Source organism: Asterias rubens, chromosome 16 (assembly GCF_902459465.1).
Source record: "Asterias rubens chromosome 16, eAstRub1.3, whole genome shotgun sequence".
In the NCBI taxonomy this organism is placed as follows: Eukaryota; Metazoa; Echinodermata; class Asteroidea; order Forcipulatida; family Asteriidae; genus Asterias; species Asterias rubens.
The window spans coordinates 11613323-11628262 of record NC_047077.1 but is presented as its reverse complement, the minus strand read 5'-3'; the positions used below and the strand labels follow the sequence as shown (position 1 = coordinate 11628262).

Here is a 14940-nt window from a genome sequence, read left to right as displayed (position 1 = left end):
CTCTTTCGGCGGTCGGCTTAGACTGGTTTCCTCCCACATTCACTCCAATCTACTATATAAAGCATTTTGGAGAGTGTGTGACTTCAGTTTAGAAAGATGAAAACCATAGCTACTATAGGGAGTGAATTGCGCCCCCTAAAGGGGCATTAGGAATAATCAATGTTTAAAAAAATCTTTACTTGTTTTCAAAATTATGGGTGGGTGAGTCAACAGAAATATATCTGGAAATCAGAATTTATTTATTCTTTTAGAAATATTATAAGTTATCACACAAGCGCGAGTGGAATACGGAAAAATATAGCGCTTCTGCCTCCCATATCCAACCAGGCGGAAGTAGGTTATAGGTTTTATACCACCCTCCAGTTCGAGCATCTGATTGGTGGATTAGCGCGTACTGGAAGATAAATAATAATAAATAATAATATCTAACAAGAAGAAGACAGTTTGCCAAGCTGAGAAGACTGTCATCATTCCTAACTAAACTACAACGTTGCAATAATGTTTAGCCAGGAAAGTCATTGAAAACTGATGTTGCAGACCTTTGTTTTGAAATGTCTGGTCCATTTGAAGCATTACTTTGTTCTTCGGAGTATGTATTATATACTGAAGCCATTCAAACCATTGAAGAAGAAACAATACTGGTCACCCATGCCCAATTTCATAGAGCTGCTTAAGCACAAAAAAATTGCTAAGCACAACAAAATTGTGCATACCAGAATAAAGTTGTCATCCAAAATACCGTATCACATATACAATTTGCTAATTTCTGCTACGTAGAAAATTGTTAAGCCAGTTTGTTTAAGCAGCTCTATAAAATTGAACCCAGGCCAGTACCCCAACCAGAGAATAGGTTTACAACTGTCCCGCCAAACAAAGAATGTATTAGTTACTTATAGACTTTATGCAGTGATTGATTAATTTGTTTATTTTGAGCATGTTTGAGTTGTAATTAGGGGACTTGTTTAAGCATTGAGCTTTTTATAGCTCCATGTTTTTATGGTATGTTTTGACCATTAGTATCATTATTATCCCCACATACCTCATATTTAGACTTTAAGAAAAAGCTATTCTAGGAATGGAATGTCAGCCCATTATCTTTTTTTTGCAGATGTAAAACTACTCAGACAGAGTAAATTATTTGTGGAATTGTAATTAGCCTTGCCCATTTGAAAATGTTCATTGTGGGAAGTAATTTCTCTGTTTATAACTAGAAATCCGTTGTTAAACCCCCAGTGGGTAGGTCTGAATTGTTTTCACATAATTATTTCCACAAGACTGCGGACTGTGGGTCCTGTTAAAACTTGACCTTTAAACTTTTCATGTCCGTAGTTTTTGTGAAATAGGTAATTTGAAGCTTTTTTAGGCATCTGAAAGTCACAAATTTCAATTCAGTAACATTTATTTCAATGCTGCAATTCATTAAAAAAAAAGCACATGAAGTTGTTTTTTATTTTATTAATCTCTTGCATCTTTGATGACCAATGAGTCAAAATGTTCTTTATTTATTCATATGTTGGGATATACCAAATTAGAATACAGGTCTTTGACAACTACATACCAAACATCTCCAGCCGTCGATTTCACCAAATCTTCCTAACTTAGGATTTATCTTAGGACTTAGGATGAGCTCAGTTTCGTATCCGAAGACGTTAGGATGCATTGAACCAATCCTACTAGTTAGGACAGGTTACTCGTCCAAACTCGAGGATTAATCCTAGCGTTTCGTGAAATCATCTGCAGTGCCTTTAACACTCCTGATTCTTCACTAAGAAATGTTTTATAATTTCCTTTTAAATCTTGTTACTCATCCAGAACAGAGACATGGAATTTCAGAGAAAACAATGACAAGCATTGGTTGCTGCGATATCCACATCCTTTGACTGAGAGGGAGATGACCTTTACGGACATCTTACAACAAAAACGTCTGATTTCGCTCCTGTCGGTTGATGATGCCATAGCCAAGGTGAGTCCATCCCTGTTACCATACCTGCCAACTGTTCAGATTTAATTGGAATTGTCCAGAAATTTTTAGATTAGAGGCCACAAAAAATAAGAACATTCCTATTTTTAATAGATGTTAAATTTGCATTGGGGATAAAAAATAAGATGTTTTGGTTTTAACCTTGCACACAGATGTGTTAGAACTCAGTACTTTCCCAAGTTCTGTATAATATAATCACAGGCGTATTACTCGGGTGTCAGAGTTCCAATTGGTGACAATAATGCATTGGACAAATCAAACAGTTCTGGCAAGAAGGGTACCATTTGATTATGATGGTAGAGATTTCCTTGCGAGATACAGTGATTTATTGTTTGAGATACATCATTTGTACCGCAAATAGTGCCCCACTAATTTTTTGCTTAAAGGGTATGTACTTTTTCCTAACAAAAAACACAATGTCCACAGATATACATTAAACTTACACAGTTTGAAGATTATGATAGAAAGCTTCCGTTGAAATTTTACTTACTGAGGTGCTGTAGTTTTTGAGAAATGAGTAAAAGTAATAATTTTCGTCTCAGTTTTAGCATGTCAAAACGTGTTAACCAGTTATGCTATGGTTTTGGTATAATATCATAACTGGTTAAGGGGATTTTACATGCTAAAATAGTTTTGGTCTCATGAGACCAAAACTATTTTGTGACTTGTTTCACTCATTTCTCAAAAACTACACAACCTTAGTTAGTAATATTTGAAGGGAAGCTTTCCACTATCATTATCTTCAAACCCTGTAAGTTTAATGTAAATCTGTGGATATTTTGAAAAAGTACCCGAATCCTTTAAGAGCAGAAAGAAATTCACTAAGCAGTATTTTTACAGCATTATGAAGTTGGTCTCGAGCGATCACGATTAACTGCATCCTCTTTGATGTGTTCATTTTCATTTGTTTGAAGTTGCCTTTTTTTTTTCCTGCTTACTTGTGTTGTATCTTTCACTCAATGTATACTTTATTGTTGGCTTTATGCGCTTAGAGGCTTTTGCATAAGCCGCTTTACAAATGTCTTTATAATTATTATGTTTGCCCATGCAGCTATGCGGCGTTCTGGATGCAGTAGGAGAACTGGAAAACACCTACATCATCTTCACATCAGATCATGGGTACCACCTGGGGCAGTACGGCCTGCCCAAGGGCAAATCTCTACCCTATGACTTTGATATCCGCGTTCCTTTCTACATGAGGGGGCCAAAAATACCACCCAATATTGAGTGAGTAAAAAAAAATGTTTATTCATGTGATTAAAGGCACTGGACACTATTGGTAATTACTCAAAACAGTTATTAGCATAAAACCCTACTTGGTGACAAGTAATGGGGAGAGGTTAATAGTATAAAACATTGTGAGACACAGCTCCCTCTGAAATAATGTAGTTTTTGAGAAAAAAAGTAATTTTCCACAAATTTGATTTAGAGACCTCAGAATTAGATTTTGAGGTCTCGAAATCAAGCACCTGAAAGTGTGACAAGGGTGTTTTTTTATTTCATTATTTTCTCACAACTTTGATGACCAATTGAGTTCAAATTTTCACAGGTTTGTTATTTGTGCACATGTTGAGATACACATAGTGAGAAGACTGGTCTTTGACAGTTACCAATAGTGTCCAGTGTCTTTTAAAGGCATTGGACACATTTGGTAAAATTGTCAAAGACCACTAATGCTCACTTGGTGTATCCCAACATATGCATAAAATAGCAAATCTGTGAAATCTTGGCTCAATTGATCATCAAAGTTGCAAGAGAATAATGAAACAAAAAACACCCTTGCAGCACAAATTTGTGTGCTTTCAGATGCCTAAAAAGGGCTTCAGGACTTCAAGTCTTTTGATATTTGAATGAGAAATTACCTCTTTCTCAAAAACTATGATACTTATTTTGAGAAAATGCCAATAGTGTCCAGTGCCTTGCACAGTCTATTCAGAAAAGTTGGTAAAAGTTTTATGCAAGGTTATTTCTTAATGTGAAAAGGGAATGCAAAGGGAATTTTTGTAACACAAGCAACACCCACTGTTTTGCAAGCAAATTTGCTTTGCTTTTACCATACATGAAGAAAGAACAAAGCTTTAGTTTACTTTTTTTTTTGGGGGGGGGGGTGAACAAAGAATTGACTTGAGTGGGATTCGAACTAACGATCTCCGGATTAACGTGCCGGAGCTCTACCAACTGAGCTATCTAGCCCTACGTTGGCGGTGTCCTTGTTAATATCTTTGCTCGGGGGTCCCTTGTGGTTTACATTGATATACCTTTTCTTTTTTTTACAATCCATATTCAGATCTCCAAAGAAATTAAATTTTGTTATATATTGCTTAGTACCTTCACTAGAGTATTCGTTCAGAAAGTTAAACCAAGAAGTTGTAAGACCACTGGTTCTTCTCAGAACAAACACAGCTCATAAGAGTTTACTACACGATTTCTTTGGAAACCTCATGAAATTGTATCTTTTACCTTGAACAGTTTCAACTCCTAAACCCTAGGATGCCTCAAAAGTTAAATTAATCCTGATTTAGCTTGAGGAAACCTGTCAACAATCCTTCTTGCCTCCACCCACGAACACTCACCGGAAATAACATTTCTTGGAAATTTCACCCCCTAGCTCGACTCGACTTCAGACCTCCATGGTTCAGCTGTCTGGAAGTTTGCCAGTGCTTTCAATCCTGGTTAGACTGAAGGATTTGCAATCACAATACTGTGGGTTCGAATCCTACCAAGCTAACCGCTGATTTCACAATGACTTGAATAAGTTTTGCCGTCTAAGTTGCTGAGGTTGTAGGTTTGAATCCTACCAAGCTAATTGCTGATTCACAATGACTTGAATAACTTAGAATTAATAGTTACCCAATCACAATTTCTTGATTTGTGCAAGGCATAATCATAGACATTAAACCAATGTTTGAATGAGAGAGCTTGGTGTAATCCCTTGTGTGTTTGCCGAGTTCCCTTGACAGGAAGACCATCTTATCAAACCCCAACAAACTATTTCAGGGACTTTCCCAGGAAATTTGTCTGGTTTTGAAGGGACCAAAGACTGTGTGAACCTGCAGGGGTCTGGGTCCTTTACGTGCACTACAAATCTTAGTGTGTTGATCCTTGCTCTCGAACAGTGCTGGTTGGCAACATGAGGGAATATTGGGCCTTTTTGTATGGCGTGACGCGTACATTTGTGCGTCTGCCTAGGGGCAGCTCTAAGGCATTTTCTAACGTGAATGTAGGTATTATATTTCACGGGAAGGTCTACTTGCAGTTTGCCAAGGAGTTGATTAGAATGTAAACTGACAAGAAGAAAATGTTCCATTGTAAATAGCGTTAGTAAAAACAAATTTACTTAAATCAAAGCAATTGTTATGAAAGCAAATTTACTTAAAGACACTTGACACTATTGGTAATGGTTAAAGACTAGCCTTCACAATTGGTGTATCTCAATATATGCATAAAATAACTAACCTGTGAAAATTTGAGCTCAATCGGTCATCAAAGTTGCGAGATAATAATGAAAGAAGAAAACACCCTTGTCACACAAAGTTGTGTGCGTTTTAGATGGTTGATTTCGAGACCTCAAGTTCTAAATCTGAAGTCTCAAAAACAAATTCGTGGAAAATTACTTCTTTCTCGAAAATGATGGCACTTCAGAGGGAGCCGTTTCTCACAATGTTTTATACCATCAACCTCTCCCCATTACTCGTCACCAAGAAAAGTTTTATGCTTATAATTATTTTGAGTAATTACCAATAGTGTCCACTGCCTTTAAGTTAGAGTAAACTTCATTTTCAATCATTTTAATTATTGTGTGTAAGTTTACTTAACTTGAAATCTGCTTTAAAATCTGCTTTAAATTAACATAAACTGAAAGAGTGAGCATGTCTGGAAATGTATCAATTGTACCTTGATCCCGCAGGTTTTGCTTATTTCTTCCCTCTTTGACAAGTGCAGAGTTCCAAATATAGTGCTTAATATTGACCTGGCACCTACCATTCTGGACATAGCGGGGGTGGATGTCCCTCCTATCATGGATGGTGTGTCTATAATGAAGCTGTTCAATTTATCCAAGTAAGTTGGGTTGATTTATTTTGTCTAAAGCTCAGTTCATACTTCCTGCAATTGCGAATTCGAAGCCAATTTTGGTGATGCAATAATAGGTACGCGCTCCATTTTCAATTGTGATGCAATAAAATTGACTTTGCATGAAGCATTCCCATGAAGTATGAATCAGGCTTTCTGTGGATTGAATTCTTAAAAGCAGGGTAGACTTTGGGTGATTGTCAAAGACCAGTATTTTCACTTGGTGTATCCCAATATATGCATAGAATAACAAACCTGTGAAATTTTGGGTTCAGTTGGTCGTCGAAGTTGCTAGAAAATAATAAAAAATCCTTGCTGCATAGAATTGTGAGCTTTCAGATACCTGAGACAGGATTCATGCCTGAAGCCTTTTTGAGATTAATTTTTTTTTGGGTGAAAAAAATTACCTCTTTCTCTAAATCTTTGTCAAACCATCAGACCATTTAAGAACTCACTTTGTGGCAGTGAAGTTAATAATGAGAACGCCCCCTCATTCCACTAAACAAAAGTTAGTTGTCCAGGCCCATTTTCTACCTTCTGCCCTGCTAGTACTTAATGAGCAAGACAGCTCTTTTCAGAACTAACGATAGTCTCATGATTTCCAAATTTTACTCTGCGGTAGGTAAATAAATGACAAGACAAATTCTCAAAAGAACAAATCTACCCAGCAAAGTAGAAGACGAGCAGAGTATACTAGCTGTTTGAAACGTCAAGACCAAACTGGCCCTTTTCAGACATTCCCCCCAAAAGTTGTTTACATGGTTGTAACTGCAAGTGTACCTTTATTTATGTTTTTCTTTGATATATAAATGGTGATACTGCAAACTGAACGTACATTCAAACCATAAACTTTTAATATATTATTTTTACAGCTACAGAGTAACAGGAAAGAACAAGAAGCGTAAATGGCGCTATACCGGAGCAGAACCATGGAGGTCTAGCTTTCTAGTGGAGAGAACGTAAGTGTTTATGAATCTTAAACAGCTTCCTGAGCGGAATGTTTTAATGGAAATGGTATTTTAACTTGTTTATAATGCACTTGTTCACCATTTTAATGTAATTTTGATATGTGTACACTTCTGAATTTTTCGTAATTATCGAATAAAAACTCGGGCTCCGACCTAAAGGTTTTGAAACGGCGCGCGTCAAGGACAATTTGTGGGAGTTTGCTTTGTTAAACCTCCACGCTGCAACAAATCGGCTTTACAAATTGGAGCTCCCAAGTATGATGTTTTGGGAGTAATTATGTAACGGAGCTTTTCGCAAATCTCTCTGAAAAGCGCTGGATAAGGGTATTCGAAATGATTGTTTTTTTTTACACAATTAAAATCTGTTTATAATCATATGACTCGATTTCCTTATTCATTGAAAACATTTTAATTGAAATTCAGCACGACTTGACTTCAGACCTTTTTTGGCCATGACATGAATCCCCTACTTAAATGCTTAATGTACATGAAGATGTATGTAATATAATTTACCTGTAGAAGTTTCAGCTTCATTAGTCTCCACATTTTAAAGAAAATAAGTGAAAATCACAAAGCAAATTTTTCAGGAGAGTTGCATAAATCTGTTGTACATGCCAAACTAAATTTCGTCTCCTGAGGCGAAAATTATTTTTGTAAAATTTGTTTTGCTCATTTCTTAAAAAGAAAAGCACCTCAGCAAGTAATATTGCAAGAGAAGCCTTCTACTATCCTTTACTTTAAACTTTGTAATTTAATGTAAAGCTGTGGACTTATGTGTCATGGAAAAGTACCCAAACCCTTTAACCAATTCACATTAGATTACAATTGTATCTGCAAAAGTTTCCTAAACCTTAGTGAATGTTTAACGTTTTCCTCCTACATCTAACACTAAAACTTTCTTCTTTCCCTGGATTTCTTGCCTAATATAGTAAATTAGTGCTGTAGAGTTATATATAAGAACTAGAGGGCGAACTGGTAATGCTGCCTTCACAAACACGACAGGGCACGGCAGTCTCCAAAATAACACGTCAGGTATGACCTGGTCTTTGGCCAAAAGCAGTGACCAGCAAAGTGGACTCTGCGTTGAGCAACAGTAGCAGAGATTGATTGAATGTCTCTGTAGATCTGTTCTTCGGTCTTCTGCTCAGCCATGAGATGCTCTGCACCCTCATAAGAAGCCTTGTGTATGTGCCGTCAAGGCGATCTCTTAGCACCGACCCGTAGTCATTCTTTTCTTTCTTGTTTTGTATCTGAAGGCGTTCTCCTGAGGACTTAGAGAGGATGTATAAGAGGCTGTTTCACATCCGTAAGGAGAAAGAGGATCGACTCAGGGAGCAATGTAGAGACACACCTGAGCTTCAATTACCTTGTAAACCATTCCAGGTATTATACGGATAAACAGGAATGGGATTTCTCCGCTTTCTTAAACTGGAAATCAATTACTTTTTCAACCCCCCCCCCCCCCAAGAAAAAAAAAAACAAAAAACAAAAAAAAAACAAACACAAAACACAATTTTTCTTACATTTAAATTTGTTTATATTTTATAACAAGATCAAGTTCATGGGAAGATGATGACAAAACCATATTGAACACACCACATTGCATAGAAGAGCTTTGAAAACTAAAGATACATACATGTATTTAAGCAGGCTTTGCCTTCAGTAGCTTTCCTGCTTACCGCTCACAAGATTCACGCTTTTCGCTCATAGTTCAGGGTTAGTTTTTTTCAACAGCCTGTCACATCGCTGATAAAGCACAGTTCATACTTTCCTGTCAATGGGAATGCGTAGCAAATTTTGACGTCACCTATAGCTGTTTTCCCACCGAATGATCCGCACAGGAGTGACACGAATTATTCGTTGTGAATTTGTTACGCGAAAATTGGTTTCGCATTCGCAGGGACTGTTCAATAAAGTTAATCTACTTTTTCCCAAGGACCAACCATAATTCCAGTTAATTTATTTTTAATATCTTAGGACAAAGCTTGTATGGAAGATGAAATTACAGGTGTACTAAAAATCAAGAAGTGTCGACGGCCGCCTAAGATTCGCTGTCACTGTGTGCGGAGGAGCGAGACTCCAGCTCCGTCTAGTAAAGCTAAAGGAAGACGATTTAAGCTTAGAGACAGACCAAGCACACAGGCAGCCCTGACTCGAGATGAGAAACGCCAGCAGAGAGATTTCATACGGGAGCATGTCAGTCAAGGTTAGAGGCGTGGTTGTTGGGAACCTGTGGGCGGTCCATGATAAGAGAACAAAAGAGTGGTACGAGGTGTTGAATGGCTGTTTAAATACGTCAGAGTCGTGACGGTGCGATAAAGGACTAAGCTGAAAAGAGGTCATTACTCTCGGCCACGACCCTTGAAATGAATGTTGTAGACTGAGTCACCACTCTGTTATTCCCATTCATAAGTACTTTTTCTGGGGGGATATTTATAAAAAAATTGTCGTAAATTTGGGGTTCTTGTTACGATCTCAGGCTCACGGAGCCTCAAAATGCTTGCAACTCTCAATTGCTGTGTGTGCAGGCGAATAGTAGTGCATTGATTACTGGTGTGTACATTAGGACCTATGTTTAAACACTTCTAGCAGTGTTTATATCACACGTTTAAACATGTGTCTGTTTGTTGTTTATTTGTTTGTTTGAATGATCTTCTTATCAAGGGATATAAACACCAAGCTGGCAACAGCCAATCTCTCTCACCAACATTGGTTTAACGTCTATGATTATGAATTACACAAATCAAGAAACTGTGATTCATTAACTAGACGACAATATTTATTCTAGTCATTGTTAGCTGGGGGATTCGAACCCACAACCTTGTGATTGCAAGTCCTGCAGTCTACCCACTTGACAGACATGGCGCACTTCAAATGTTTATTTTTATTTTTAGTTATTGGTAAGCAGTTTCCTACTCTCTCATTACTGTTAATATTACTATAATAAATTCCTCCTCAGCAAATCCACCTTTTCGCTTCATGAGAAGCAAACGAGAGTCCGAAATCATAGAAGATGAAGATTTGTTCTTCATCGACGACGCTTTACTTCAAAACGAGTTGCTGAATGATCCAAAGTGCCAGGTGTATCGAAATGACACAGTCATGTGCGATAATGAGGTATGGAAAAAGGGTTTGAGTACTTCACGTATGACATAAAACACAAACGTCCACAGATTTACTACAAACTTACACGGTTTAATGATAATGATGGTAGAAAGCTTCCCTTAAAATATAACTAGTTTTTTAGAATCCAAGTCGTGACACTTGTGTCCTTGAGCAAGATACTCAACAATAATTGTTCTCTTCACCCAGGGGTATAAATGGGTACCTGCGAGGGTAGAGGTTGATATTGTGTATGAAAAGCCACAAGCGCCTTACAGGCAGCTCAGGGCTGTATACTCCCAAGGGAGCTGCGATACATCAAAGGGGTGTTATTGGCCCTAGGAGAGCAATTGATACGGTTATTGTGAAATGTGCTATATAGGAATTTGTTATTGTTATTATTTTAGAAATAATTATAAAAAAATCACAATGTGTTGTTATTTATAAGTAGGGTTCTTTTTCACATTCTGGACCATCTCTTTTGAATGCTCTTCCACTGAACCTCAGACTAGTAGACACTCTCTCCATCTTTAAAACCAAACTTAAAACTTACTTGTTCAGTCATATTGCCTTAAATACCGTCATTAGCAGAGTTCTTTTTCAACGTGCCAGGAGTGTCTTTCTGACAGGTATGGCACTTTGCAAATGTCCATTATTATAACTGTTATTATTATTATTAGTATAGCATGACCTTACGAAGCTGATCCCCCCCCCCCCCCCCCCCAGATTTTTGAGTCCAGAAAAGCATGGGTCAACCATCGGAAGCTGATTGCTGCTCGTGTTCGTCTTCTTCGCAAACATCTCGACGACCTGAAAGAAATCAAAGTATTCCTTAAGGACACCAAGCCACCGGTTTCAGAAAAGTCTGAGATTGAAATTGAGATTGTTCCAGAGGAGCCGTACAAGAAAGACAAACCAGAGAAAGTGTGTACTTGCGATAACATCGACGGGGTGATATCAGAAGCGCAGGCTAGAGAGCTGGAGAGACTGGGAGATATCTATCTGGAAAATAAAGGGTAATATTAGTGGACCAAGTATTGATCCCTGAGGAACTAAATATTCAAAAAACAGGAGAAACTAGGGGATGTAGAGAAATAAGTGAACAAATAGAACCAAGTATTGGTCCATTAGGGACTATGTATCAACAAAACGGGAGAGATTTCGAGACGGTCTAGAGAGCTGGAGAGAATGGGAGATATTTATCTGGAGAATAAAGGGTAATAATAGTGGACCAAGTATTGATCCCTGAGGGAGCCATTAATGTATTCAAAAACAGGAGGACCTAGAAGATGTGGGCTGTCTTGCTTGGCTGAGCGAATAAGAGCACCTTACTCAAACTCTGGTGTTTTTGTTCAGCAGAGTGTGGGATTGAGTCCTGGCTGTGACATTTGAGTCCCTGTATAGCTTAAGTACCGCAGATTTGTTGCACAGGCTGTTAACTCCCCTGGGAGCTGAGATGGTTTAAGGAATACATTCTTTTTATTCATTTAGCAATGATAAATAACCTAGAGACCTCCTTTTGATTTTAGGTCAGTTAAAGGAACACGTTGCCTTGGATCGGTCGAATTGGTCTCAGAAAAGCGTTTTCAACCGTTTGTTATAAAATGCATAATGATTGGAAAGATATTTTAATAGTAGAATACAATGATCCACATGAACATGCCTCAAAATTGCAAGGTTTTCCTTTTATCTCGTCGACTAACACGGTCGGCCATTTATGGGAGTAAAATTTTTGACTCCCATAAATGGCCGACCGTGTTAGTTCGCAAAGTAAAACGAAAACGAAAATTTCGAGGCATTATTGTGTTTGATCATTGTATTCTACTTTTATAACATGTTTCTAACCATATGCATTTTATAACAAACGGTTACAAACGCTTTTTATAGACCAACTCGTCCGATCCAAGGCAAGGTGTTCCTTTAAGCACAAACTCAAATGTTTTGCTTTGATTTTACTTCATCAAATCTTCTTAATCTTCATAAATTTCTTTTATTTTAAATAAGATTCTGCTTCTGATAATTTCAGAGAGTTTGTGCTGGAGGTACCGAGCAGCGACAGAGGATCCCGCTCGGCCAGAAGTGTCCCAGCGTTCGGAGAGTTCGTCGAGGATGACATACAGGATGAAATCTCGGTCATTCCGGCGGATACTTTATCTCGCAAACAGAGGAAGTTCCAAAATAAACAAGACTGTCATGTGGAGGGCATGAAATGTACATCACATGACAACGATCACTGGAGAGTCAAACCATTTTGGACGTGTAAGTTTCTTTTAAGTTTTTGTTCAGTGCTAATTTTTAAGCCCTAATTCCTTGTGTGTCATTTAAAGGCAGTGGACACTAATGGTAATTACTCAAAATAATTTTTAGCATAAAAACTAACATGGTAATGAGCAATGGAGAGCTGTTGATAGTATAAAACATTGTGAGATACAGCTCCCTCTGAAGTAACGGAGTAGTTTTCCACGAATTTGATTTCGAGACCTCAGATTTAGATTTTGAGGTCTCAAAATCAAGCATCTGAACAGGACGAAAGCACACAACTTTGTTTGACAAGGTTTTTTTTTCCTTCATTATTATCTCGCAACTTCGACGACCAATTAAGCTCAAATTTTCACAGGAATTTGTATATAATGCATAATATGTTGAGATACACCAAGTGAGAAGACTGTTCTTTGACAATTACCAATAGTGTCCAGATCATCTTCAGACTCTTTATTTCACACAATTCTGGTTTGTATAGGGCTCGATTTTTGAGAGCTGGGATTTATCCTAGCGTTTCGTGAAATCGGCTGCAGAACATTTCTTATAAGACCAACCTCAAAATGATAAAAAACACTATATACACAGCTTCACATTTGAGCTGTTTTATGGAAATTTTTGTAATTTTTCTTCTGTGTAGAATTTCTCGACAGAAGTGAAAGTTATTAGTATCAGTTTAAGTTTAAAATTCAGTGAGGTGTTATTATTTAAAAAAACAAAACACAGAACCACTGGCCCAGTGCTAAACTCATTAACCTCGGGCCTGCAATCCAGTTTTAATTTCGAGCCCTGTTGTATCTTTTATTTTCTCAGTCATAGTTTTATTTTGTTGAAGGTACTTTTTCATGACCTGATGTTATTTTGCCAGTGTGAAATGTTATTAAATAAATTTAACAAAAACTGAATATTTAACTCAATTATTACAACTTTTTTTTCTTCACAGTGGGTCATCTCTGTCTGTGTCTGAATTCAGTCAACAACTCCTACCGTTGTCTTCGCTCTATCAATGAGACCCATGACTTCTTATATTGTGAATTCATCACGGACTTCTTAGAATATTTTGACATGACTGAAGACCCTCATCAGGTTTGTTAAATTCTTATTTCAGTGTCAAATTTTCATACAGCTGCTTAAGCAGAAAAAAACAGCTAAGCACAGCAGAATTATGCTTACCAGGTGAAGGCTGACTGGTTTGCTCATTTCTGCTTAAAGGCAGTGGACAATATTGGTAATAACTTTAACATTTATTAGCATAAAACCTAACTTGGTAACGTGTAATTTGTAAAAGGGAAAGGTTAATACTACAAAACATTGTGAGAAACGGATCCCTCTGAAGTGACTTATTTTTCAAGAAAGAAGTAATTTTCCACGGATTCGATTTCGAGACCTCAGATTTAACACTTGAGGTCTCGAAATCATCGTCTAAAAGCACACAACTTCGTGTGACAAGGGTGTTTTTTCTTTCATTATTATCTCGCAACTTCGACAACCGATTGAGCTTAAATTTTCACAGGTTTGTTATTTTATGCATATGTTGAGATTCACCAAGTGAGAAGACTGGTCTTTGACACATACCAATAGTCTCCAGTGTCTTTAATCCTGGGTCAAATTTTCATAAAACTGCTTAAGCAGAAAAAAAACCCAGCTAAGCACAGCAGAATTTTGCTTACCAGGTGAAGGTTTTGTGACTGGTATTTCGCTCATTTCTGCTTAAGGGCCCATTTTCATATTGCTGCTTAAAGGCACTGGACACGTTTGGTAATTATAACTTAGTTTTTCTGAAAGAGGTAATTTCTCACTAAAATATTAAAAGACTTCAGGCCTGAAGCCTTTTTAGGCATCTGAAAGCACACCACTTTGTGCAGCAAGGGTGTTTTTTCTATTATTATTTTCTTGCAACTGCGATGACCATTTGAGTTCAAATTTTCATACATCTAGGTTTGTTATTTTTGTGCACATGTTGAGATACACCAAGTGAGAAAACTGTTCCTTGACAATTACCAAAGTTGCCTTTAAATCGAGGTACTTGAGGTGGAAGGCGAAGCAAGATACCACCTCCCAGCTTGACCTGTTTCTTCACCTTGTTTGAAAGTTAAACTTGTTTATCCTCCTTTGTTCTTCTTTGGTTCTTCCTACAGAAAGTAAATGCCATCACTGAAATCACTGACGACCACAGAAAGTTCATGAGGGACGAACTTCAGACGTTAAAATATTGCACAGGAGCAAGTAACTGCACCGCTGCTTACAAAAGTAACATGCCAAGAAAGACAGGTAGCGTTTGAAATATTTTGATTCATTGTCTTTTTAAAAAAAACCTGAGATATTGAGTCAATAGGTGGCAGCCGACATGCTGGGTATGCAGTTTTAAGCTTGAATGGACTTCTTGGATGTTTGGTCTGTAGGCGCCAGATTATTATTCGCTCACCACAAATTGTGACATCAGATGTTACGGCTTTTTAGCAGCCTCTTTTTGACATATAAATGAGGGCGCTGTTCTTTAGTGATGTCATGCGCATATATGGTCTACTCTGCTGTCACCTGTCTACCCCGAAAGTCTCA

General features: G+C 37.5%; 1 protein-coding gene across 5 annotated transcripts in view; it reads left to right on the top strand.

Moving 5' to 3' along the window:
- LOC117300625 (extracellular sulfatase Sulf-1-like) overlaps positions 1 to 14940 on the top strand; it is a 66841-nt gene that overhangs the window by 44680 nt on the left and 7221 nt on the right. For all 5 annotated transcript variants that reach the window (XR_004520189.1, XM_033784303.1, XM_033784304.1 and 2 more), the window contains 11 exons: positions 1813 to 1963; positions 3033 to 3208; positions 5924 to 6040; positions 6925 to 7011; positions 8277 to 8403; positions 8998 to 9226; positions 9980 to 10137; positions 10849 to 11138; positions 12149 to 12381; positions 13325 to 13467; positions 14520 to 14652. Coding sequence is in view for 4 of the 5 variants with exons in the window: in XM_033784303.1 (XP_033640194.1) it covers positions 1813 to 1963; positions 3033 to 3208; positions 5924 to 6040; positions 6925 to 7011; positions 8277 to 8403; positions 8998 to 9226; positions 9980 to 10137; positions 10849 to 11138; positions 12149 to 12381; positions 13325 to 13467; positions 14520 to 14652 (1844 nt within the window). In the remaining variant the exon portion in view is untranslated. The remainder of the gene's footprint in view (positions 1 to 1812; positions 1964 to 3032; positions 3209 to 5923; positions 6041 to 6924; positions 7012 to 8276; positions 8404 to 8997; positions 9227 to 9979; positions 10138 to 10848; positions 11139 to 12148; positions 12382 to 13324; positions 13468 to 14519; positions 14653 to 14940) is intronic.